General features: G+C 46.0%; 1 protein-coding gene and 1 pseudogene across 4 annotated transcripts in view; one reads left to right on the forward strand and one right to left on the reverse strand.

The window, feature by feature from the left end:
- The window catches only part of ATP8A2 (ATPase phospholipid transporting 8A2), a 476,394-nt gene that overhangs the window by 302,946 nt on the left and 146,551 nt on the right, over positions 1-26,897 (reverse strand). For all 4 annotated transcript variants that reach the window (XM_036228443.1, XM_036228444.1, XM_036228445.1 and 1 more), the window contains exons 15-24: positions 26,165-26,209; positions 24,359-24,434; positions 18,659-18,764; positions 17,866-17,948; positions 15,488-15,537; positions 13,285-13,354; positions 11,536-11,620; positions 10,390-10,529; positions 8,678-8,816; positions 1,798-1,862 (exon numbers count right to left, since the gene is read on the reverse strand). In XM_036228443.1, coding sequence (XP_036084336.1) covers positions 1,798-1,862; positions 8,678-8,816; positions 10,390-10,529; positions 11,536-11,620; positions 13,285-13,354; positions 15,488-15,537; positions 17,866-17,948; positions 18,659-18,764; positions 24,359-24,434; positions 26,165-26,209 — 859 coding nt within the window. The remainder of the gene's footprint in view (positions 1-1,797; positions 1,863-8,677; positions 8,817-10,389; positions 10,530-11,535; positions 11,621-13,284; positions 13,355-15,487; positions 15,538-17,865; positions 17,949-18,658; positions 18,765-24,358; positions 24,435-26,164; positions 26,210-26,897) is intronic.
- Positions 6,186-6,304, forward strand: LOC118609548 (annotated as a pseudogene).

The raw sequence follows: 26,897 nt of genomic DNA on the forward strand, positions 1-26,897 counted from the left end.
ACAATAAACAGCTAAGTCGAGGTAACACCAAGCAAGAATTGGGTCAGCAAAATGACTATCTAAGTCCTCGTCTCTGGACCTAATTTAAGAGTTTTTTGTCAGATAAGCCAGTTTACAGATAAGTCAAACTCTTCAAATCATTTCCTTCTCACAAACTATCCTATCATTTCTCGATAAAGGGAACTGATATAACAAAAACTGATAATAACTCATGGATTCGATGGAATAGAAAGTCACGTAACTTAAACAAATTAAGCTATAAAAGGGATCAACCTCTAAAACTAAAATCTAATATTTAACTTCTGTCAATGCCACATGAATAACAAAGAAAAGAATGTCAAGTTAATATATTAGACAGTGATAAAGAAATTGTACATGGCCATGAAGTAATAACTCTCCACGTAATTACAGTCAAAAAAATTAACTCGAAGGAAATAAAACTGTTTTTACATTCAGTTTGGTGTTACAGCTTTTGCGATTTTCATACAAAGGCAGCGGGACTTTGTCCTTCTTGAATCTCCGTGTGGAGATTTATCCATTGATTCTTGTCTACTACTGAGACTATAATTAAACTGTACAGTAAGCTATTTACACGTCTGCAATAATTTCCTGTTCAAAATACACCAGACTTCAGTTTTATTCTGCAAAATCATTTTCAATTACATATTTAATCTCTGCGTTATTGCTTAAATTACACGCGCGCCACCACCCCCCACCCGGATCCTGGCTGCAGACTCTGGCGGCAGCTGCCACTGTGTCAAAGGGTTATTATTATGGCCAATAGCAGCCACATGTGCTAGTTGGCCACACAATTTGTACCCTATGACCTCATCCAACCTATCGGATTTTGCTGATGTTTTTCTTAAAGATACAACACGCGATTGAGTCCTAGGACTCGTGATTCGGAAACGGAAAACACGTGTTCTAGAAGCAAGGCCTCACAGAAGTATCATTTTTCTCTCTAGATCCCAAAACAAGCAACTATTTAGGGACTTGGAGACTGACAAGAGAAGGGGCGTCCGGGAGAGGGAGACGGTGCCCGGCCCGCACAGGATCCGTGGCCTTGCCAGTCTGCAAGGATAGAAGTCTCTGTGCGCTGTCTCCTCCATTTAAAATGACAACTGGCTCTGTCATCAGCTGACCGGAAGTGTGGCTGTGGGTGCCTGCCATTCACAAGCCCTTGTTAAAAGGCCTAACAAATGAATCTCATTGTTCAACTCATAGCTTCACATCAAACCACTTCCCAGGTCATAGGTTACTCTCAAATCAGCTCCCACTCCTGGTCTCATCAGTGACTTTCGGCCATGATGGGGTGGGTCTATGTCTAAAGAGAACAGCGCCATCCAATTCCCTATGAGCTGGTGGCATTAGGAAATTAAGTACATATGTATCTTATTACTATATAAATTTGAACAACTCCTGACACTTGAATATTATCTTTAATTTCAAGTTTGTACTAGGAACAAAATCCTACAAGTCTCTTTAGTAACCAGCACTGAAATTAACCATCACCACTTAACACAAATCACAGTAGGAAGTTAAACCAGGTTAAAAATGATCCTATTTTAAATTCACAATTCTAGGTGAGTAAAATAAAGTATTATCAGGCAGCAATGTTCCAAGCTTATTATATTGAAGATTAAAGATAAGACTTGATGATATTGTTTAAAAATAAAAACAAAAACACACAGTAGTTTTGTTTAGTTAAAAAAAAAATTTTTCAGGCATAGTAGAAACAAATGAAAAAAAAGAGTATAACGCGATTAGATCAAATGCAACTTTTGAAAAACTACTTACATCCAAAGAAGCCTCCTTCAGTAGGATGAGGGCCATATTCTGTGACACCAATCGGCAGGAATATCCTAAGAGAAAGGACAACACACGTGAATTGACCGTTCCGTCCACGAATGCATCTTTTTTCAATGGTTGTTCGAATTCGGCCTCCCTTCTCATATCTTCCTTATCGTCACCTCAGAGCTACCGGTTCATAGAGAAGAACTGGGCAAGAGCGAAGAGTAGGAAAAGGAAGTTGAGGTCGATTCTGATTCTTGCAGACAGCTTTAAGGGAACTGCTTGGGGAGGTCTTCGCGACTAATGGCTAAAATAAATACTTGTCAGTTTTCTGTGGATTTGTTTTTATCCTCGTCATCTTTGTATAAACATTAGGGCAAGCCTTGGGTTATCTAAAATAACAGCAAACACTTTAGAAAGACAAATAAAATCTAATGGTGTTCCTAAATCACCAGAACCATGCCTATCAACATATCAAGATCCCTCGCTTGCTTTTTGAAAAAGTAGGTGATTCTCACAGCTGATTTCAAAGGGATACTATTCTCCGTCGAAGGAGTCGCTTTTCGTACCAAAAGTTCAAAGCAATCTCCATTCCAAGAATTAAACCAGAGTTGTTTTTTTTTAAAGTTTGTTTTAGAACAAAAGTCTTCTAACATCAACTCTTATCTACAATTTTCATCCACTTTTTAAATAAAGTTATCTCTATAGGGTGCAAGATAATCTTTTCCACATATTCTCTAAGAAGCTGTTTCTTACTCGGGCTTTGCGGTCCACTCCGAGACAGCTGGGGACCCTCAGTGACCGACTTACCAAGATGAGAGCGTCTACGGACTCCTCCCCCTCAGCTCCACACACCCGGCGGAGGAGGTGGCTCCAGCAAACAGCCAGACCCGGTGTCTGTCGGATCTCTAGTCTTCAAAATCACCCTCCACCTTTTCGGTACCCCTCAAGAGAGAGGTGGCATCATGTGCCTTCTACCAACCCCCATCTCAATTCGTCTCATGGAGGAAAGACAAGATTCCTTTCCCCTGTAAACTGGCCCTGACCACTCGTTTTTTTCCTCGGCACCTTAAGCTAATGGGTCACGGATTACAGATGCATGAAATAAATTATCAGTTCACAGAATTTCAACCTTGGAACAAGGACGTGTGTGACAGTCTCACAGAAGGGCCTTAACCAGTGCGGTTTCTAAAGCGAGCGGAAGCCTGCACGCATTCTCCTCCACAGCACAATGGGACTATCCATCCCCACAGATGCTACCGTAACGAGAAACGGAGCCGGGCCCTGAACTAGGGGACGAGCCGCAGAACGGTCCCGTTCGTGTGCCCGGCTCCCCTCTGCGGGCCTCCTTTACATCTTGGGAAAATTCTACTGAAAGACACACAATAGAATTCCAGACAGACAAAAATTAAGATCAAGGAAAACCTTGGTTTTTGTTTCGTTTTGTTTTGTTTTGAGGAGGAGGAGGAACAAATATTTTAATTTGTTTATCTTGGAATGTACGAAGTATATATCCTTCACCGATCGTCATTCGAGAGGAACGTTTTGCAAATCGGCTCAGAAGACAAATTTTAGTTTGAAAGCACAAAATTATAGCTTTTAATCCAAATGTTATTTTTTTAAAGCAACACCATAAAGACATAGTCCAGACTGTTAACAATGGTTATCTCAAGGGAATGAAGTTATTTCGCTTGTTAAAACCACCACATGTTATTTTAAAAACTAAAACAAACTGAATGATTTAAAATCACAATACCACATAGGTGAATATCTATTAAACCTCTAAAACAAAACAAAAAGGCATGGGGTGGGACATGACACAATTTTCTGTGCATTTTCAAACTTCGTCATGTCTGTATTTTAACAATAGGGATGAGTAAAAATGAGAATTTCCCAGAATGCCATTAAAATGTCTGCAAGGTAGGACTAACATAATTGAACTCTTTGTCTCCCGTTAAAACTTTACAAATGTATTCCTCCTTCACATAAATTCTCAGGCTGGGTCCAGAAGGGAGGCCTATATTTTATTTTCATTCACAAAAGGAGATATTGCCGTTTTAATCGCTTCCACGTTAGGCTCGCGCTTTCTTGATCCCCAGAGACTTGAGGCAACTTCATGCCATAGAGACTGTTACGAATTTAGAAAAGCTGATGCAAAAGGATTTGCTGGTAGTTTTTGATTTAAACAACAGCTGCAGAAGCGAGCTGTAATTTTTAAGCCCTAGCTTGCTGCTTGATTTTATATTTTTCAATTTAAGCGAAATGCCACTTGACAACTGAGGCTGCACAAAGATATGGAAAGACGTTAAGTACTTTCCTAGCCATTTGGAGGGGAGAGGGCAATAAATAAAACCACGGACACCTGCATGAATTTAAATATACGAAGCTAAAGCTTTCTGAGAAGGACCAGGTCGCTGTTTTTCTTTTCATTTGTAAAATGGAGCGAGATTTTGCTGAGAGAATTATCACACAGAACACTTGCGGTTAGACAGACCATGGGAGTTTAACGGAGGTAACTGTGACTTAGCGAACGGACCACATCAAATTACGTCAATCCGCGTTTAGTGTGCTTGATTTCTAATGTTTTTGGATAAAATGAGATCAACTCTTGGAGAGGCGCCAGGTATGAACCGTCAGTCCGCACTTGTAAATTGACATCTAGTCCTTTAATCTCGCGGTCTAACAAGACAGCCGTAAAATGACTGAGATGAGAACCGTGGGGATTTCACTTTTTACTACGGCTGAAACTAATGGCACACTACAAAGGTGTGCAGTCTTTCAATGACCTGAGTATGGTCAACGTCCCAAGTAATCAAAACAGTGCAGAGTCTGTAGTACTGAGAGCTGCACTCGATTCTAAGACAATAAATAAGATAACAATTCATACTAAAAAATATTACCAAACTCGACCTCTTAGATCTTGCAATCAGGGTCTCTTTTTCTGAGGTAAGCTCATGTTATCAAAGATATATATCCAAATCCACTTTTCCTTGACCACGGTTTTGGCAGGGTTAGGGAACATTTATCCTTCCTAACCACGCATCCTAGGATCGGGTTAATGAAGCTACACATTGTTGGGATTCAACAGGCTTCCAAACCCTCATTAAGTGTGCTGCTCGCTCTAAATATTTTCACAGGGAAAGCGGTCAACCAGCATTTGAGTGTGTGTGTAGGAAGCACGTGCCCAACACCAGGAATGAGTGATGAAAGACGGGACCCTGACCCTATTCGTGATGGGGTCGAAGAGGCTCAGGGTGGACCCCGTCATCATCCCCAGTCCGAAGGCTGAGGACTCGCCCAGGGCTGGCCACGCCGGGGCACCTTCCCTCCAGATCCTTCGGCCCGTCTTAGGAACGCTCTCTCACATGCAAGACACACTCAGCCTCACCTCGTGACCTTCCCTGAAACCGGGCCCTCCTGACCCATTCTGGGCTCAGTCTCCTGTTTTTATTCCTACATAAATAAACTCTTGAAGCCTCACGTTTTAAGCCTATCTCATCTGTCAAGTCTTCCCAGGTCTTTCTCGGCTCAGATATTCTTCCTCCTGGGAAGCAAACGTCAAGTATGGCAGTCACTTGCTCAGACTTTCAGCACGCTCACCCCGCTGTGACCTAGGCTAAGTGGCTTGACATATCAGTGCCACAGTTTCATCTCTGAAAAAGGGACCATGCTTACTCAAAGGGAATTAATTATAAACCTTGCATGAAGGACTCAGCACAGTATATACCTAACACGTACTGAGTAACTACCAATTATAACAGTCATTCTTAAGATCTCTATTGCATAATTAGTGCTTCCTCATCTGCTTCATTCATAATTAACTCGTCCCCCTATTAGAGAACATAGTTCCTGTTAGGTGGTGGGGGCGGGCAGGAGGGAGGAGTGGGGTGGGGGCTGCCTGGAGGCTTCCCAGCTCCACATGGGAATCTGGACAAGGGCCCACTCTAAAGCCCACCGCCCTAATCCACCACCACCCTAATCCGTTTGCTCAGCTGACATTCCCCATTCTACACCCTACCCCAACATAACCCTATAAAAACTACGCCCTCCCGTCCCAGGGCGAGATGTCTCTGGCCCCTCTCCTCTCTGGACCAGAGAACCTCGCCCGGGAGCCCTCTCCCAATAAAGGCTTGCTTTTAAAACTTCTCTTGGCAGGTCACCCGTTTACCTTACAGTTCCCACGAGCTGATAGCAGAGCATCAGGCGACAATGCTGGCTGCACGTTATCAAAGAAATAACGTGTCTGACTTTTCTGGGAAAACAACATTAAAAGTATGAACGCCGCCAAACACTGCCTTAGCTTTGCCTGAGAATTAAGACTTGTCTTCCTTTTAATAAGCAAGGCAATCTATAGACAATAATAGGAGGGGCAAATGCCATTTTTAAAACTCAATGTCTATGGCCATGCGACCCTGAATGAGCCTGATCCCATCCAATCTTGGAAGCTAAGCAGGGTCAGGCCTGGTTAGTACTTGGATGGGAGACCATCTAGGAAGACCAGGTGCTGTAGGTGTTAAAAAAAAAATTTTTTTTAAGCAAGGGATTGTAAACTGACAAGGTCCTTGCAATCTGTGAGGTCAACCAAGGGTTGCCTCGTCTAAAAAAAAAAAAAATTAAAAATAAATAAATAAAACTTAAAACTCTTAAAAATGTAAACTTCTACAACTATTGAAGTGATTTAGAAGTGTCACATGATGGGGGAGCCAAATGCAAGGGGGGGACAGCAAAATTCCTACGCCCACATGGATTACAATGAAAGCTGTTTCCATCCTAATGACTTTAAAATGGAACACCCACCAGGATTTTGTTCTCACTCATCCTACGTTCATTAGAAACAAATTACAGATTCAGGAACCTTCCCATCTAGCAGCTAACTACTTAATAGACGTTTTATCCAGCAGTAACAAGGACATGAGGGCCACATGAGTCACGAAGGCTGCACCTGGGGCCACACAAGTCACGAAGGCTGCACCTGAGGTTTCACTTTTGCCTGGCCGATGCCAAATTTTAAGCCTAAAAGAAGAAAACTGCTGACTCCTTAAAACACAGCTAGTTTGCATAAACGCAAGCACAGCATAGCAAGGGTCTGAAACCCACAGGCGAGATGACTACGTACGTAATAGTCACGAGAGATACAACTGTCCTGGATTGTAATTTGGCTAAGCATATTTATTTTCAAGGCATGAACTACAAGTTACACTTTAAATTTTCTAACTATGATCCATATAGATCAAATGCTAAGGAGAGTTAACAGCCCAAGCACACCACAGGTCACCTTCAACGGTGAGCTCTTACCATGTGTACCACGAAGGACATGCTCGGGGCGGCGCAGCCTCGAGGTGGCAGGCATTCCCCTCTCATGCTCGCTTGCTCGCTTCTTGGGGCGAACACGAGAAACGCCCACGGAAGTTAAATCTGGGGCTAGGGACCAAGGCCGTTTGTCCGGCAGAAACATTCGAACATTAAAAAAGCTCATTGCTACAGTTTGATTTCAACTTGCGTGTTTACCCACTTCTTTCATGATTGCTGCAGGAGATCAGAAAACACACCCCTAAATGTCGAGCTCTTCAGGGTGGCAGTCAACTCTATGTGCCCTATATGATCGAGAGCAGGTGTTTTGGGCCAAATTATAAGGGAAATAATCCCTGAAGGGCCGATGTACACAGAAAGAGACATTATACCAACAGCAAAGGTATTATCCTTCATTATAAAGACATGGCCAACATCACCAGGTTTATAATTTTTAGCAGCAGTGATGGCTCTGCACAGAAACATCACCACGCTGTTTTCCAAAATCACACTTTTGCGAGACAACTTGCACAAATCGATCAACGGTCTATACCTGATGCTTCAGAGACCGCTCGTGGATCACATGTCACTCTCTTATGACTTTAGTTTCAGTTGGTTGGGAGCCCAAACTGCATTTGATAGCTATAGCCTTGACAAGAAATGATTAAATGGCTTTTGTCCATTTCAAAAAAAAAAAAAAGAAAGACGAACTTCGCTCTAGATGGTAGGTATCGTCTACGGTCAAGGTTACCCTTTAGGAGAGTCAGAGCTGATTCAAAAGAGAAGGTTCAAGAAAAGGAGCACCACTGGATTCAGCGGATAATATTCTAGGGAATCCACACTGAACAAGACGACAGTCACTTAAACGCATATGTTCTAGTATGTTTCTTCCTGAAGCAAGCTTATCGCCGCAGTTCCATAAATACAAGTCATGTTGTCCTTATGTGTTAATTCTATCACAGATGCACCACGGTTTGTTAAACCAGAATGGTGACAGAGGTACCAGATGATTTTTAAAATAAATCAAATAATCAAAATCAGATATATATATATTAGCTTCAACTCCTTTTCGAACTTAAAGTGTACCTCTTTAGCACAAGTGAAGTTTCTTGGACTTAAATTCCCCGTCTTCGGTTTCGATTTCTGTGCGATGCTTAGTGAGCAAAGAGGTTGCCCACCCAGGTGGGGAAGGGAAAAATACGAGACTCTTAAGAAAAACCCATCAACCGGCAAAATCAGGAAAGTGGTTACAATGATATAAAATAACAGTACACATTTAAACTTGGTGAAAACATGCTCTTAGTCTCTGAGACTAAAATTCTGCGAAGAAATCAATAAGAAAATCCAAGTTACCCACTCTTGAATTCTATAACCCATATAACTGTGTTGAACACTTTTCAGGAAGATGTTTTATAACAGGCAGATAATGCTCATGAGAGCATCTTCATTTGATTTTGGTACAATTTTCTTGGGCTTAGAATGAAGAGTTCTCTAAAATAGAATCTTGAACGCATTTGGGGACCCCTTAGGCACTTTGAGAAGACACTTTAAAACAACACAAAAAATAGCATCAGGGAACTATTTTAAAATTAATTACCTATATTAATTGCAGTTTCTTGCTTGTCGCCTGTCAACACCCATATTTTAATTTCTGCCTTCAGCAGAGTTGCTATGGTTTCCGGAACACCTGCTTGGAGGCGGTCTTCTATGGCTGTGGCTCCGAGTAACAGTAAATTCTAGATTGAAAAATACCTCCAATTAATTCAAGTTTGGTATGTACGTAAGAGCGGCATTTATGACGAAACCCCAACGAAAGAAAGGCAGTCACAGGGTTGTGAGACAACCACCTCATTTCCTCCTCATTAAACTTTTGCGCGCAGCAAATTAATGACATCGAGATGTGTGGCATTCCAAAACCACTCGCAGTGCGAGAACCTCTCCATCCACGTGGGGACAGAAGTCGCTGGCAGCCGAGCGCTTGGGTGAGTTATCCTGAGGGTACTGAGAGCGCCTTAGCCTGTCCCTCTCACTCCGCGAACAATCGAAGTTCTCACAAGGACTGATTCAGGGCTGAGAAGCTCACCCCACCTGAGATTGAATCACCTGGTGAGGAAAGCCACCACCCACACCTGTGCACGTCACCTAGCAACCTCTCTTCCGATTCTAAAAGGAACTTTGGATATTTCCAATAAAGCAGGGGAAATAAACATGAATTCAGTTCCGCTTTTACCCGAACTCCATTATAGTGATAAGTAAGTAAATATAAAACTCGAAAGCCGAGTATAAAAAAGCAAAGCGGAAATAAAAATACACACACACACACACACACACACAGGAATGAAACAAAGCAATCGAGTGATGACTTCAGAGGTATGAGGAACTGAAAACCGGATGGACCGATGGTTGCAGACAGGACACAGAGAAAGGCGAAACTTGAGCTGTTAAAAAAAGGAACAGGCCAAAATGGAGTCGCTTTTGCTAAGTCGCGTCACCAAACCAACACTTAATAACTACCCTACATTGCAGTTTCAGGCTCTCACAGGAGTGGAATCTGAAACCAATCAGTCTGGAATCTTCTGATCAATACCGGTGAGGCTATCTGCCTGATAAGACCCCCCGCCGTTCCCTTCCCCACAAAAGATGACCTGGACCAAAAAGAATCTTTTCTTTCCTTTTGCTAATAATTCCCCGGCCACACCCTTCTGCCTTTAAAAACCTTCCATCTGTTCAACGCCTCAGAGCCCCATTCTGGTTGCTGGATGGGGTGCTGCCCCACTCACAAACCGCTCAGGGAAGCCAATTAGATCTTCAAATTTACGAGGTTGAGTTTTGTTCTGTAACAGGGGGAATCCAATGTATAGAAAGCTAATGTCTTTAGGTAAACTGAAAAGAACAGCAACAAAAATCACAGGAGGCAATATGGAGTAGCAATGGCAAAGCTCAAAGATTATTAGATTAAGTAAGTGTGAAATTCTCAGTATGTACAACATACTGTCTATCCAGCCAGCTTACAAATTCTGATTGCTCCTGTAACTCAACAGAACGAGCTGAGCTTTTTAAGTCTATTCTAAGGCAAACTCAGAAAGTCATTGATGCTGTTTTTGACCTAAAATGTCTTAAGATACATTAACGTTTAGCTGAGGGTGGCTGGATCTCAGATAGCCCATAAAAACTAAGCATCTCTTAAAGCAAAGAGAAATGATTAAAAGCAAAAGCTCATGAGAAAAGCGAGCATCGCTCTACAGGGAAAGGATTCCCACTCTGAGACGTGGACTGACGGGTGGTTCCGCCTCTGCCCAGCAGCCATACCTTCTCGATGATTTCATAGCAGGCCTCGAGCCGCTGAGCTCTGTCTTTCAATATGGTGCTGGCTTCTTGATAGACTTCCAGCCACTCCTCATACTCCTTCTCTGAGAGGTCAGCGTAAGCCACGCAGAGAGTCCTCAGGCCTGCAAAACAGCCACAGAGTGACCCAACCATGCCACGCCATGCGGCTCCATTGCATACCAGCATGCTCGAAAAATCTAAAGGAACCAACGCTTTTTAGGTCCCTCTAGTTCAACTTTCACACATCTAACAAGGGGATTTTGAAACACCTCTACTGTCTTTTAACATAAGCTGCCTCTTCTGTAACTCTGAGCACAGGAGGAGCCGTGAGAGGGACCTTCCTCGGCAGAGGGGCCCCGGAGCGGTGCCCGGCCCACGCGCAGACAGGTGTCAGCGGGTGGAGGTGGGAGGAAGCACGTTTCAGGACGGCAAGAGAAGCCCAGTGTGCTACCACGTGAAAGAGCCAGACTCTCGAGCAGCCACGTCTGAGTGTGTGAGTGTGTGTGTGTGTGTGTGTGCGCGCGCGCGTGCGTGTGCACACGTGTGCACAGAAATGCACGCGTGTAGTCACAGGAGCACGCGACAGGAAAGCGGCAGTCGGCACCTAGTCAAGGCTCCAGCTTTCACCCATGTCTTTTAAAACCTTTCAGGGAACTGCCTCCCTCACCTTCCTCTGTGAGTTCAGTGACTTATTTCCTTAAGTCGTTCGCTTCCTCTGTGACACTCCCACGGGGTAAACCAGCATCACAGGATAATGAGAGAGAGAAAGACGGGAAAGTAACAACAGAGGCTCTGCGAGAAAGGGGGCCGTACCTGCGAGCTGATCCTACGTCCTGTGACCGGGCCCGCCTTCTCCCCCCGCACCCCGCCCGCACTGCAGGGAGAGAGCTAACAGTCACATGCAGGTGACCGAGATGGACTGCGCCACGCACCTCCTCACTGCCACCGGAACAGACTGTGACGGCTGGGGACGGGGGCTGGCGCCGGGCGAGCGCAGTCCTGCCAAGCCGGGTGGGCACAAACGTGACGTGTCTATTCAGAGCGCGACCACCCACCCAAGCTCCAGCCACGGGCCCTCGAAACTACGTCGTCGATGGTTAAAAAGAACATTTCCAAATTTCAGCTCACCTTCCGTGGCAAAATATTCCAGATGGCATAACGTTTCCTCCATGTATTTTGAATCTTTTGAAAGTCGCTCAAAAATTACATTGTCCTGTAAAACAGGGAAACACGGTGACTGGAACGTCCCGGAGCAGGGCTTCGGGCCAGCACTGCCCATGCGGCTTCGCGGCCATGAGAAGGCTCGAGCGGGCGAGGGGAAGCCAAGCTCTTGGCTGGCGTCAGTCATGAGCTTGGAAAGCAAACCGGGCACGGAGGCATCACAACGAAAGCGTGTCGGGGAGGACCACAGGCGTCAGGAGAGCCGGGGAGCCTGGTGACGCCGCCTTCACCCGAATCCGCAAAGCTCGGACCACAGTTGATAACGTCTTCTTGCAGAAGTGGGGAGGGCGAAACACACATCCTATATTGCTCGAGTACACTCTTGCTTCCTGCCACGGTCTAAGCTCTCACCTAGGGCGGGTTCAACCCCCCAGGCACCAAACCCATGTGGGTGTGACGACTCATTACCCGGTGACGACTGCCATGACCGACAAGCAGGGCTGGGGGACCGGATGCCACAGGTGACCACCAAGTATGTTATAAACGGTACAGTTTTAGGACACTAAACTTTTCTTAATAGAAATCTAGCTTGGTTGGGGCTAGGGGCGGGCGGTCAGAGAATGGAATCCTATCATTCCTACTGCGGCGTTCCCGTATTCACACCGTTCACGGTCACAGCCTTCCTCTGCGCCCCCCACATTGTCCCCTTTTGTACTTGCTGTGGCACTTAGGCCACGATGGCAAATAAACAAACACAAAGTGTAAAAAGCGTATCACGCGAGAACATAACCCAGGTGACCTTGATTTCCACTGTCACTATAAACGCAGAATTCTTTAATGGGTCCAGATAGAATGGATTTAGAATTCACATGCACTGCTCATTTTTAAAAAGCTCTAGTCACAGTATACTCAAAGAAGGCCACGCTTCGTCCCACAATTGATAAAGATTTAGTACGATTTTCAACCAATCATTGATCCTAGTATATATCCTCATCTTTCTGACACGGTCTCATAAAATGAGCTTAATAATTCTTTCCCGACACATAAGGCCATAATTTAACAGGAAATAGTTTTGTAAGTTAGGCTTATTAGCAAAAACATCTTTTCGTAAAGATAATACGTTTAGATTTGATTCCTGGGAGGCAGAAAGGACAAAAAGCCGGACTCAGGAAACCAACCAAAGGGGGCAGTAAAAATGTGGCCACAAATGGACACGACCCTTGTGCCCGTCACGTAGCCCTCTGATGGGTAAAAATATAAATCATAAAAATTGAGAAGAACAGCTGTTTTAAGTATTAGGAGCAATAGGTATAGCTCTCTATATAGACGGATATAGAGATATATAGACGGATAGATAAATACCTACATCTATCTCTCGGGGAACTTAAAAGAAGATTGTCCCAGGTTGAAACCATTTACTTTATCTTCCCAAAGTCACCACCACACAGTGGTGGTGAAACTGGAACCAGAACTCACGCCCCAAGGATTCCCCACGACACAGCGAGCCACTGTTTCTGAAACCAACAGTTGGCTAAAAGCAAGCTTTCCATGGACCGTCTCTGCCATCCTGGCTTGAGCCATCATTACGACCTGGCCGCGAACCGGAAGGAGCCGTCCAACCTCTGGCAAACTGCCAGGGACAGGGCATGATTGACAGGGACGGCAGCCAGGAGAGGCAGCGGCATCCGCCGGGCCGGGCCCCCCGCCGGTACTTACGGCCCCTTTGCAGTAGAGCCGGAGCTGTCCCGCGGGCGTCCGGACAATCACGGACATCCTCTTTCTGTTGCTGTAAGAGTGAAGAAAAGGGAAGTCGTCACTGGTCTCTTTTATCCGACCGGGGTCTTTTGATTAAACAGCAAAGAAATCGGAAGATGATCCGGCAGGCCCCAAAATGAGCAAGTTCCGTTTTTCCCTACTTTCCCCTCGAAGTCGGACTTTAATTGTACCTCTCCTGCTGTTTTTATTTATGTATCATGTACACACACCTATTCCTTTCCCTGCTGTAGAAACACACGGTACAGCCATTTATAGAAGAGACAGGAACAGAGAACTTAAACATCTACTATGAGCATCTAACTCCCTTCTGACGATGCCCTGTGCAAGAACTTTTCTTCACCGTGCAGCTCAAAAACAAGATGTAACCTGCCCAGTAAGCAGCAAAGTGGAAGCTTCGCTATGAACCCACTTAACTCAAAAGCCCCTCATTGAGTCTTCTTCTCGCCGAGGAGGAAAGAAATGAGTAACCCGCAGAACAGCCAAAGCCGAGCGCCAAGGAGCAGCTAGCGCTCCTCTCCCGAGTCCAGCACGGATGCTGCCTTCCTCACCCGCACTCAGGGGACCTTCCACGGCTCCCCACGGCCTCCGGATTCCTCTCCCTGCTGAACCCGCCCCCTGTGCAGCCCCGCCTGGGCCCCCACCGGCCCCTCCTGCAGCACCAGGCCTTAAGCTCACCAGGAGACCGACCACTCTCCTCTCGTCCTTCCTTCTACTGCAAAATCTCTTCCCCACCGAAACACGTCCCAGCTGCAATGGGCCTCAGATCCCCCGGGGAAGGTCATTGCCAATGGACTGCCCGTGCCACAGACTCGGGGACATTCTCTCTCCAGCTCTGTGTCCATTCCCGGATCCTAACCCACAGCGCTGTCTCTGCCCTGGACTGGAATCCTCTCCCAGCTACCCTTTGAGCAGTTATTCGCCCCGCATTTCAATGTCTGTGTAAGGCAGGGCTGACACCAACTCCTTCAGAGGAGTGACTAAGTGGCATCTGGAAAAAGACGAGTCAACTAAAACAAAAAAGAACCACAACTGTAACCACGAATGACTTTTTTGCTCCCTCTTACTCTCCCATGAGAAATTTTTTTTTAATACATCTTCACATCTCCATCCATATTGACCTGTTTTTATCCAACTCTCTTCTCTCCTCCTCTTCCCTCCAATAACTGCCGGTCCCGGGGAATGCAGCCACACAGCAGCATGCGGTTTCCGGGACATCAACCAAAGCTGGGGCACGAAACGTCTGGAGAGATGTTTGCTGTGCCCCTCACCGCCCCACACAGAGACACTGTCCTCTGCTCCCCACAAGAACTGTTATCAACCATCTCTCTCTCCTCTCAGACACCCAGCCCCAAGGCCTCTTCACCCACCGAAGTTCAAGTTCCTCATCCCGACACTAAAGACTAGAGCTGGAAAGCATTTCCTACGAAAGGGTGAAAAAACTGATCTTACTCAAATAGCTTATAAAGCAGACAGAGCAAACAATGTGGGGGTCATTTAACAAAGGTTACTGAAAACCCCGCCCACTTTTAAGAATAGGAAAAGATGCTTTCGAGATAGCAACAGAACCTTGCTCTAGTATAGACAGTTCAGCGTTAAGGAGGAGGAAAAAAACGAAGTATTAAGGTATTGTTTAGGATAGACTATGAAGCATCTAGGGAAACAATCTAACAATTATTCCTGGGTCTTATATTAAATAAACTACACTGGGGAAGACGGAGTTCAGATACACACAGGAGAAACGGCCTCCTCAGACCAGGCCTCTAATGAGATGACCTGAGCTTATCTATCCTCATTTGTCAGTTTCTCAGATGGACCCGGGAAGAACCAATGGAAATTAGGGCCCCCACACACGAACACGGAAGATGTGTCTGTGGCTCCTGACAGAGAACACCTGGTTAGGGAAATCTCAAGAAAACGAAGGATACGACAGCACAACATTTCATGTGGAAAAAAAAATATTATTTTTTTTACCTATTTGTCTTTCTTGAATGAAAACCATAACTTCCAGGGAGAAGAGGGCTGGTGGAGATATATTTACTATATTTACAACTTAAGTGCTATACTTAATCACACCATCAAGCAAACACTCTGACGACGCCGTTACACATACAATTTCAAGTACATGAAAGAGAGACAGACATACCTAGAAAATTCCAGGACATTAAGGAGTCCAAAGGTCTGTTCCTGTCCCATCTAAAGAAAGAAAATCAGGCTCTTAGCTGAGAGGCAAAGTATTAAAATCTCAAAGCAACCGTCTCCCCGACATACACCTCCCCACGGTCCCCCTCCCCCTCGCCCGCATTCTCGGGGTCTGAATGCCTTTTCGACCACTCTGGTTTCCTACAAGTCAGTCTGGCGAGGTCAGAGCTCCCCCTTCTGGTAGTAGCTTCGCATTTTTCTCCAGTTAGCTTGGGGGTCGTAATAGCTGGCTGACGTGGCCACCACATTCATGAAAACAAGAGGTGCCAGCTACGGGGTCCCCTGAAAGTCTGGGGCCAGCGACACTTCCGCATTCAGAACTTCACGCAGTTTTCGGCAGCATGCGCGTACACCACAACGTCCCCGGGGCAAGGCATCAGTTCTCTTCAGCAAAACGTGCGACTGGTCACACTGAGTGTGACCCGTGAAGGCCACGGACACTCTCCTGTCACTTCTCTACGCCCCCAGTTTAGCAAAAAGCTTGCGATTCACACCTTCTTGGATTTGGGGTTTGAAAATAAGGAATTATGAACCTGCCATCGGATTTTAGGTCAATTAACGAAACGTCCTTGCGTTCAGATTCTTCCAAGTTAGAACCTCAACGCTCTCAGTTTTCCCCCAGAATATTCCAGGTCACGTGTGTGGCATTTTCGAACTTTTTAATTAAATCGCGTCTCTGTTTCCCCGCTACGTCGCAGCGGCGAGGACGTGGGCTTTGGCGTGCAGACCTGGTTTCTGCCAGGACGCGTGTGTCTTTCTTAGGAACGGTGACAGCGCCTGACCCCCCCGGGTTTGACAGAAGCAATTACACGAAGCAACACGCAAATCACCAAGTGTGTGACTGACACGCCATAACACTGAATAGTCATTCCTGTCCTGTCCACACACCCCGCCCTGTCCCTCGCACCCTGAAACACAACCAGCGACCCACTCAATCCGGCCTGCGAGGGCTGTTCTCTTCCTGCCACCCCCGGTGTCCTTTCTCCCCAGCTTCACAGCTCCGTCACCTCCCAGTGCCCACTGTGTCACCCCCCGACCTCGCCACCGGAGCTGTGACTGCCCCCGGCACCACCGTCATGTCGACGGCCCCCACGGGCAGCCCATCGACGCCGCTGTGAAGATTATGCGGCCACGTCGTGTGAACAGCTGGCCACCGGCTCGAGACTTTGTGGTTTGACGCTACCCCAGTATTAAAGGTTGAACAGCGGTTTGAAAGGTGTCGTTCTTTTCGAGTCGTAATTAATGAGTTCTTTATACTCCCCCAAATGTGGCCTCAATCGTTTCAGAAAATGACATAGTGGTGCCAGCCCACTTCTCACCGGCATCTAGCACCACGATGACGAGGTCGGTGGGCTCCCGGGCTTCCCCCTATTTATCCGGCACTGGGCGCAAAGCAGAGGCGGCCACTGTCCCCCCGTCTCCGCCACCAGCCGCATGCCCTCCCACTCCCCGTCGCTGCCGTGTGGAGGACAGCAGCCCCATAGATAGATCCGAACATCCCACGTGAAGGTTAAAATGAAAGTCTCCTCCAACCGAAGGGGAGGAAGACTTCACTGAGGAGCAGCTTCTGAGGAGGAAACGCCGCAGTCAGTCAGGGCTTCGTTCCTCTTTGACTGACTGCTGAGTTCCCTCTGCTGATTGAAGAAGGGTAAAAGTAAACATGAGTTGATCTCTGTACTCCATTACGACAAAAACCAAAACAAACAAAACAAAACAAAAACACCAAAACTGAAAATGCCAAGAAATGGGCACTTTGGAAAAGGTATGATATTTTATAGGTTTTTCATGTAAGTAAAGGAAAAACGGACTACCACCAGGTCGAGAATGTCTTCAGGTTATTATTATACAAGCTACAAGTGAGTTTCTTTCTAACGCATTAAAGAGGCGCAGGGATTTAAGGGCGCGTAAAGAAAAAATCCCGCGAGCATCTGGGAGTCCTCCCCGGACTGAGGGGCGAGAAAGGCAGAGGAGGGAGAAGGCAGCGAGCACCTCCTCATGGACTCCGACTGCAGGGAAACGCGGCCCCTCTCACTGGGCACCTCGGGACGAAGCGGTCACCTCGGAAGCTCCTAGCTACCAACAATGCCGCGTCCCTGTGCCGACTCGCAGGGAGGTGTCACTGAGAGAGAAAAATGACTGCGATCAAAAACAATGCAAAGGAACTAACGTGATCACACGTCATCCTCGGCTTTTCAACAGCTCTAGCTTCTCACTGAAAACAAGACAGGCATTTCGCTACCATGCTGACAACGGACACACTATTCCAAATGTGTCGTCCTCAGAAACGCCGGGTAGGGGGAGGCGCCCGGGCGCGCGACTCACAGCTTCTACGATGACGGAGTAGGGCGTCCTGGCCGTGAACACGAAGCCCAGCTTCTTAGCTCCTTTCACCAAGGCAGCTTCATCTGTCGATCGAGAGTTGACGAAACATTGACCAACCGTTGGCAATGACAGAATCCGGCTCAGCGAGTCTTAGTCTTCAAATTAACCAGCTCTGCCCCAGCTGAGGAGCACCGTCCTCGGCAGTAGGGCCTCGGGCTCAGAAGGCACTCGGCGAGCTCACCCTTCCTCCCCACCCCCCACCCGGGACACGATGGAGGCAGGTTGGTTAGAGGAGGAGGCACAGGCCCAAAACTAATTCATGGGGACGAGAGTGATCACACAGTGACTATTCTCGGTCAGGGTCAAGTTCTCTAATGACCTTAAGTGATATTCCCACGACTTTCTGACTCGGCCTCCTCTCTGAGCCGGGAGATGTCCCGTCCACACTGTGGGCTCCACAGAGCGCCAGGACTGGGTAAAGGCTCCAAGACTCCGCCGTGCCAGTGGGTGGAAGACCCACGAGGGTTCGGGGCTGAACTGTCCCCGGACGGCTGTGTCTAACGGAACGGCTGCCACTAGGAAATGCGGGACGGACCGGGCCGCCTCTCCCCGCCAGTGTCCCGGGAGTCAGGAGGACCCGGCCACCTGCAGTTTTCACACTTGCAGCCACAGCTCGGTGGCCACGTGAGGCCGGGGGCAAATGGTGGGGTCTTTGCGGGGCAGGCTGCACCGCTGCATCTCCCCAGTCTCCAGGGAGGGGGACAGCCGGGCACGGCCCGCCAAGAGGCCTCACCTGGGGAGGAGGCCTGGTAGATGATGCTGTCGCCATCCTTCTCGGGAACGACGGTGTGGCACACGGCCAGCAGGGTGAGGAACTCCTGTATACAGGCAGCTGTGGGCTACAAACGGGACACGGAGTTAACCCATCTGAGACGACCGCGCTGGCACGCGTCAGAGCGGCGTCCGGCTCCCTGCGGCCCCGCCGCGCGCCCGCTGCGCCCTCTGCCGGCCGCGCGGACCTGCGGGCCGCGGAGCGGGCTCGCCCGGTCCCGCTGTGCCCTCGGCGCCCTCACACGGCGGGCGGCCAGCCCCTTCGTCTCCCCGTCCACCGGCTTCTGCTCTGGTCACCTGAGAAGCCCGTCCTGGCGTCTCCCGCCCTGGCTGCGAGCCCACGTGGTCGGGGAGAACGAAGAGCAAGCGAGTGCCCCCTTGGCCCCCCAGCACCCCGCCTCGGACTCCCCTGCCACCCACATGCTGCCTCCCTGTGTTGCAAGAGCTGGGAGGGCGAGCAGGTCACCCGCCCTCCTCATAGATGCACGCCCAGGCCTCGCCAGCAGGAGGCGCTCAGATCTGCGGCGCTTCACCGCAGCGAGGCCCCCCCCGCAAACGTGGGGGTCCCCGGCCTTTGCGCCATCACGCCGCCGCCGGCTACGTCACGTCCGCTCCCCAACCTTATGGCCTCCTACAGCCTGCATGCGAGCGCACCTCTCACCCTCCACCTTGTCTACAAAACAAAACCGGAATCGTCCCGGGCATGCATTTACATGCATTCATATGTATGCATTTAATGCATTTCTTTGTCTTTCCGCCCACACACGGAATGCTTACACTTTTGCATTGGGATTAGACCATATTGATAATTAGTGGGAAAGTGAGGTTTTAATACTGTCGCCCCATCTAAGAATACAGAATGTGTCTCTACTTATTAAAGGCTTCTAAATGTGAGTCCTGGTATTTTTTAATTCATTAATTGATTATTAATTTACTAATATTAATCATTTTTATTCGTTCAGAAAATACCTGCATGCCTACTATGTGTGAGGCGCTGTCCTAGTCCTTTATTGCTTTTCGTGTTATGAATATAATTTTCTTTCCATCCTATTTTACGAGAATTTACTGTCAATATGTAAGTAAAAACACTGAATTTTGTAAATTGGTTTAGCATCCAGCTATAACTGGCCTCTCACTAGCTCTATGAGGTGCAGCTGACTCTCACGGGTTTTCAAGGCAGGCAATTACATCATTCACAAAGGACTACTTTTCTCTCTTCCTCTCCAATATGTGCACGTGTTCGGTTCTCACCCGTCTGCGGGATCTGGCTCTTTCAGAATGCTGTTCGAAGACAGAGGTGGCACCAGGCTTCCTTGTCCTGAGGTGATTTCAAATCCGCTCTCTTTAATGTTTCACTTTTAAATAAGTAACTGACTGTAAGTTTGAGATGGATTTGTATTTTCACGTTCAGGAAACAACTCTGTGTTTGCCATTTTTTATGGAGTTAGTTCTCTTCTCTTTTTTTTTTTTTTTTGTTTATTTGTTTAGTCACAAATGAACAGTGACTAACATTTTAAACATTTTTAGTTTCTCATCTGACCTGTTCATGTGTTAAGAGCAATTAATTGGAAGCAGAGCACAACCGTTCGCATGGCTGCTTGTCATCGGCCTTCTGCGTCTGAGAACTAGCAAGTCCAAGTCCTGTGCATCGGCTCGTCCCATGATGAAATGACACAAAAGAGCGGCTTTGGTTTTATGGCAAATGAATGTGCTTAACGGCAAAATGTTTTGAGGGTCGTGAAAGATTGCACATGCACTCGAGTTAAATTTCCACCTTGAGTGGTAGGCCAGACAAAATTCTTAAAGATCAAAAAGCATCCCTAAGACAAAATTAATCCACCTTTGGGTCTCTGCTTAACCTGCTATTCTACAATCAATGAGGAGAAGGCAATGAACTTAATTTGAAGCCTATGGATAAGATGTTTTTAATATATTTAGACAAGTGCTCCCTATTTGAAAATAAACATTTTTCTGTAACTTCTAAGAAGAAAAACATTTTATAACTTCTAAGAACTGACTGTTTATTGGAGAATATATGTAAGTGTGTACGTATCTGTGTCTATACACATACACACACACATATACACATGTACATATATGTGTATATATTTTAGACATTAAAACATTTATAGAAAATATGTATATAATATTCACCATTTTCGCCATCTGTAAGTGTACAAGTCAGTGGCATTAAATACATGCACAATGCTGTGGACCTATCGTCACAGTCTATACCCAAATCTTTTTCATCTTCCCCCAAGACACTGTACCCATCAAACAAACAGTAACTCCTCATTCTCCCTTGCCCATAACCCCTAGTCACCTCTATTCTGCTCTGTCTCTCTTATAGATAGGTCATATAAGCCGAATCATTCAATATTTGTCCTTCAGTTAACAGATTTCGACCTGCACGAAATGCTTTATATATTAAAAATGACTTTTCAATTTCCTTGATGTACATAAAAAAAAATAGCAGAATATCGTTTTGCATTCCAATTAGCAGCTGCAAAGTATATAAATAATATACATATACAAACAATTTCTTCTTGAAGACTCAAGCTCAAAAGTCCTGGGCATAATGATTCAAATGAAAGTTTGTTCTTTCTTGGCAAATCTTTGGGAAATTGTTCCACAAATAAGAAGTCACTGATACAGTTAAGGGACCACATGAATTATTCCTTGAAATTTTCCATAGTTGATTCTCTAAGAGGCAAATTCCATCTTGACCATCTTAGCCACACAAAGCTAAAACGCAGTCCTGGAGGACCCAGAAAATTGGCAATGATGACCCAGGAAAAACAGAAATTCTGTAGCAGATGTGAGTACTCCCTTGGGACTGGAAGGTAAGGCTTTTCCCGGTTCAAATGCTTTAATTTTAGTCAATGGTTCCAAGACAATTTAGATAAGAATGTGGGATATCTACAGGCTAACATCCTAAAATGCTTCTTCCCTCTCTTCAACCATATTTTGGCAAGATAACCAAGTGATCTAACAGGTTCTGTATTTAAAATGTTTAAAAACATCTATTGAGTACATTTAATCCAATCCCACACCTTCTCAAAGAAAAATATTGGCCCCTGCAGCCTTTATTATTTCTAGTTGAACTAGATGCTAAACATCAAAGGCCTTAATCAATGCAGTAACCAGGATGAAGTAGACCTCGGAAGGCTTCGAGGATCCAGGAAAGCTTTTTTTTTTTTTTTTTTAGGGATACTTTAAAAAAAAAAAAAAAGCGCTCAAGATAGGGCAAGTAAGCTTTCACTGAAAACCAGAAAATCAATTCCTAATCGATGGCCTCATTAAGCATTTAATGAACGGTGAGTATCCAGATTATTAAAACACCCTTTAAAAAGTCCTCGTGTTTTCATCGAGGCTTACGGTAATCTGCCTGCGTTGGGGCTTCCCTTTTCACTCCCTTTTCGTCAGGGCTGTGTCTGCCCCTTCTCTCATAGACCTTCTCACAGCAAAAGGGGATTTGGCTCGGGAGAGGCGAAGGCGAGGAGGAGAGCGAGGAAGGAAAAAGGAGTTCCCTAACTTCTCTAACAGTGAGGTCTCTTCGAAAAAGCCCGCCGCCGACCACGGGACAGGGGTCACTCATTAGGGGATTGTCATCCAGGCTGGGTCTCCGCTTGGATGTCGAGAGAGGACGGGCTCGAGAGCGTGTGAGCGATCGATGGTCAAAAACCCCTTCGACACGCAGCGCACACGGCTGCGGGTTCGGCTTCGGAGATGACATCTGTACACGTACGCGAATGAACTGAGCCAAGTTTCTCAAGTGTCCAAACGCTGGGGTCACAGCCGCAGCCGGGGCAGGGGACTCCGAAGCCTCTTCTTCCAATGACGATTTGCCCGGGCCGCTGAGTCTGTGTGCCAGCCCACGCGGAGGCCCGTGGAAACACCGTTCAGTGCGAGCGGCCATGCTGCCCATGTCTCGACAGTTCTGGCCGCCGTGACACCCGGCAGAGGGATCGAACTCCTCTGTCTACACAAAACGGAATCGCTTTTCCAGGGAGTCACGTCACAGCTAGCCCTATGATGCAAAAGCGTACGATGGCTCTTGATGATTTTACGTGTCTATTTCTCCAATTAATAGAAATCCGTTGTGTGTTTTTTTATTCATCTCTTCCCCCAGGACCCAGCAGAGTGTTTGATATAAACCAGGCCCTTAAACTAACTGATTGCTAAATGAAGGAATAAAAGAGTCTCTCATTTAAACAGGGATCCAGTAGTTTGCGGCCGACACTGTACCACGCTCACCTCGCTTCCTCTGCTGCGTTTTCGCCGGTTGATCTATGCCAGGAAAACAAACTCTCTGAAACGAGCCTCAGGCCAATTTCCTGAGCCCCTCCCATCACCCTTCCACATCCTCCTTTCCCCTTCGCCATCCCAGCCAGAACGGACACTTTCGGTCAACCCCCTTCGTGACTACCTTCGACCTAAATCCGACTCGAGAAAACCAGAAAGCAAGTCCCCACCGTGCACCTGTTTCTCTGACATCCTCGATCGAAACCACGCTTCTCCAGAGAAGCTTCTGCTCAAACGCCATTCTTCTGCCTCGAGAACCTCTAGCCTAGTGGCCGGATCTACCTCTAAGATCAAAATCCAGGAAAGGACTGCATCGACGTCTGTGACCTTGACAGCCTCAGCGCGGTCTGTGACCACTTCGTGGGCATCACTTGGGGGGAGGGCGGGAAGGAAGCAGAATGCCAGCAGCCCAGACTGCGGACATTTGAGAACCACTGCTGGATGCTAACCGCAGTAGAGAAAAGGAAACTGCCTTGCTGAAAACTCAGAGAAAGTTTTAAATATATCTATCTCTTAATAATATTTGGGAGAGATCTAATTTACTAAAAAGAAAAAGTTTTAATTTTCCTCAAGTTTACCTAATTTTAAAACTAAAATGCTTTTCAGAAAAAAAATTAATAATATTACATCTAGTTTATATAAACTAAAGTAAGTGGTGGTGAAATTCTTGACCATCGAAGACTTTTCTAAGTTGGTATTTTTCAGAGGATGCTCTTTAAAAAAATGGATTTACGCGATGTAGCCGTTAATCCTGGTTTGTTACAACAGTTAGGAACTGAGCAGACTTAAGATGAGTCTCGCTTCTATGTTTGTCGGCTGGGTTAACTCTTGGCCACGTCGACCTTTCCGTGCAATAACCTCTCTGGGATGGCACAAGTACTAAGGGAAGGCACGTCAAATGCTTGGCGCATAGTAGGATGCTATAAACGTTACACGTTATTATATCTCACTTCTGTTTCCTAAATTATCCTAGTCAAAGGGCATTGCCATTACTTGTCAAAATACATGGCCTCGTAGATTCACAGCTCTGAAGAAACAGTGCTGCTGAAATCTTATGTATAAAGCGACAGAAATCCAAAATGTTAAAATGAGAATCATATGGCAGGACTTGTCTTAATCTCGATGTGCTACTTCGTAACTTTGCCACACGTATAGTTCGGCTGCATATTAACTTACGGAAAGTGTTAACCACAAAGCATTTCTTTAAGATCACTTCCCTAAGGTGCTAACACCATGTAAGTGAGGCGACATCTCTCTCCCAGCCTCCAAAATTTCAACTTTCAAGACTCTACCCACATACATAGATAAAAGTGCACCATACACGATTTAATGTCCTAGAAGCAAATGGTAGACTTACGTGATGATCCTCTATGTTCTTCAAGAGCCTGGGATCATCAAAGTCACATGAATCGCTAGGGGGACAAGACATCCGGCTGTAAGAGAGAACAAAAAATATTTATTCGAACCTAGTAAGAATCTGTCTTCAAGAAGAACCACATCCAAAAAAACCTATAGATTTGTATTAAACTTGTAAACATCTGGAATACTACATATTATTTCAAACCTTAAGACAGGAGATCTTTAACCTTACGATAAAATATTAAATAAGTTATTATAAACAATAACGTAGGCCCAAGGACAAGGAGAAGAAACAGAAGCAGAGATCAGCACCGTGACTTGCTCGTTGTAGATGGTCTCTGTGTAACTTCGATCAGGAAAATCTTCCTAGAAAACCTGCTCAAAGCAGGTAAAATAGAGGAACTACCGCACTGTAGCTATGCGATCGTTCGTGGCCAGGGCTCAGGCGTAGGAGAGAGAAGGAGGGAAGGAATGATGAGAAAGGAAGCTTGATATTATGGCTGTGTACAATCGCCCTGAAGAAACATGATGGGTTAAGTATATTCGTGTATCGCCACTCCTTCTTGAAAGCCTTTCTTCGGAACGACACCTGAAGAAGGGACGATGGATGGGACAGGAGAGGTCAGTCTGAACTCTGCGTCGATACCAGAGTGTAGTGCAGCAGAGAAAACAGACACCAGGAGCTTGCAAAGGAGACGCCAAAATGCAAGCTGGTGCCCCAGCGGGACCTCGTGAAAACCGAGGCACAGCAGCACAAGGTACCCGCAAAATAAGGGGAAGGTGGAAGACAGGACGGGTCCCACACACATTGGAGGAAAGCGTCAGCCTGCAAGAGCCTGCTTCATCCCGCACGGCCAGGAGACTGCAGCTTCTGCACCCAGAAAAAAAAAGCAGAAGGTGTGTCCTCTGAAGGGGATAAAACACAGTAGCCCTGGACCCAGGGGCACCAGGCACATGGTGAGCAGGGTAGGGCATCCTCCCAAGACGGGAGTCTTAAGTGAAATCTCATATATGCTAAAAGCTATGATCACCAACCCTCTGCCTCCCTTCAGGTCCCATAACAACCACAGCCAGATTTATAGCCCTTGGCAGAAAATGGAAGTGTTCTTCTCGTGAGAAGACGACTGATCAGCTCACGGGCAAGACACACAGACACTGCCATGTGGAGATCGTCTAATACAATGGTCGGCCCTGGCTGACCTCCCCGCAGAGAAGCACGTCAGGCACCGAGCACCCTGTTCCCCCTACACACACTGCCCTACTAATCCGTTTTGTTAGTGTACGAGTCTTAAAACATGAGCAGTCAACACCACCAGTCCCAAGAAAAATGTAAATCAGAACCACAACGAGATACCACTTCATGCTCATTGGGATGGCTGTTATATTTTTTTTAATTAATTAACAAATGGCTCGAGGATGTAGAAAAATTGTGCATTGCTGGCAGGAAGGGCAAGTGGTGGAGCTGCTATGAAAACCAGCCGGCTGGTTCCTCAGGAAGTTAAACACAGAATAACACATGACCGATGTTCACACACGCGCTACGCAACGTGCATGCCACAACTTGGGAGGCGTCATGCTGAGAATTGGGAAATATTGAACCAACAGCTCACTATTTTTTGTTAAAGCCCTGTAGACTCACTGGCCTTAGAAAATCATATTCGTGTCTAAATTTTATGCAGTTTCCTCGCTTGAAATGACATACATTCAACTTTTATTTACAAAATATTCAGGCGAGAAGTGACAATGCAAAATTGTTCCACAGTCTTTCCCACTAAAGCATCCAGAAGTGCTGGAATCTACTTACCAGAAATCATCAGAGGATGGCTCTCTTGCCAGTTCTGGGAAATGACTGATAAAGACAGAAGAAAACAGAGTGGTCACAAAACGGTGATCAAAAGGCAGGCATCCACACATGGAACATTCTCCAGAGTAGATCGCACGATAGCCCACAAACAAGTCTTAATAAAGTTAAGAAGACAAATCCTATCAAGCATATTTTCTGAACACAATGATATGAACCAATGATATGAAATCAATTACAAGAACAACACTGGAAAATTCACCAATATGTGGAGATTAAAAAACATATTACTGAACAACCAATGGCTCAAAAAAAAATCGAAAGAAAAAAATACTGAGGCAAAAGAAAATGGAAATGCAACCAACCAAAATTTATAGGATGCAGCAAAAGTAGTTTTAAGAGGGACAGCGCAGTGAGAAATGCCTACACATTAAAAGACATGAAAAATCTCAAATAACCTAACTTTACACACCAAAGAACTAGAAAAAGAAGAATAAATGAAGCCCAAGGTTGGTAGAAAGAAGGAAATAAAGATCGGAGTGGAAATAAATAAAAGAGACTAAAAAGAACGATAGAAAAGATCAATGCAACTAATCTTAGAAAAAGATCAATGAAAAGATCAGAGCTGATGCTCTGAAAAGATAAAACTGACAAACTTTTAGCTGGACTTACAAAAAAAAAAAAAAGAGAAGAGAGAGGACCCGAAATCAGAAATGAAAGAGAAGACATTACCACT

This window comes from Rousettus aegyptiacus, unplaced genomic scaffold (genome assembly GCF_014176215.1).
Source record: "Rousettus aegyptiacus isolate mRouAeg1 unplaced genomic scaffold, mRouAeg1.p scaffold_m13_p_11, whole genome shotgun sequence".
Classification (NCBI taxonomy): Eukaryota; Metazoa; Chordata; class Mammalia; order Chiroptera; family Pteropodidae; genus Rousettus; species Rousettus aegyptiacus.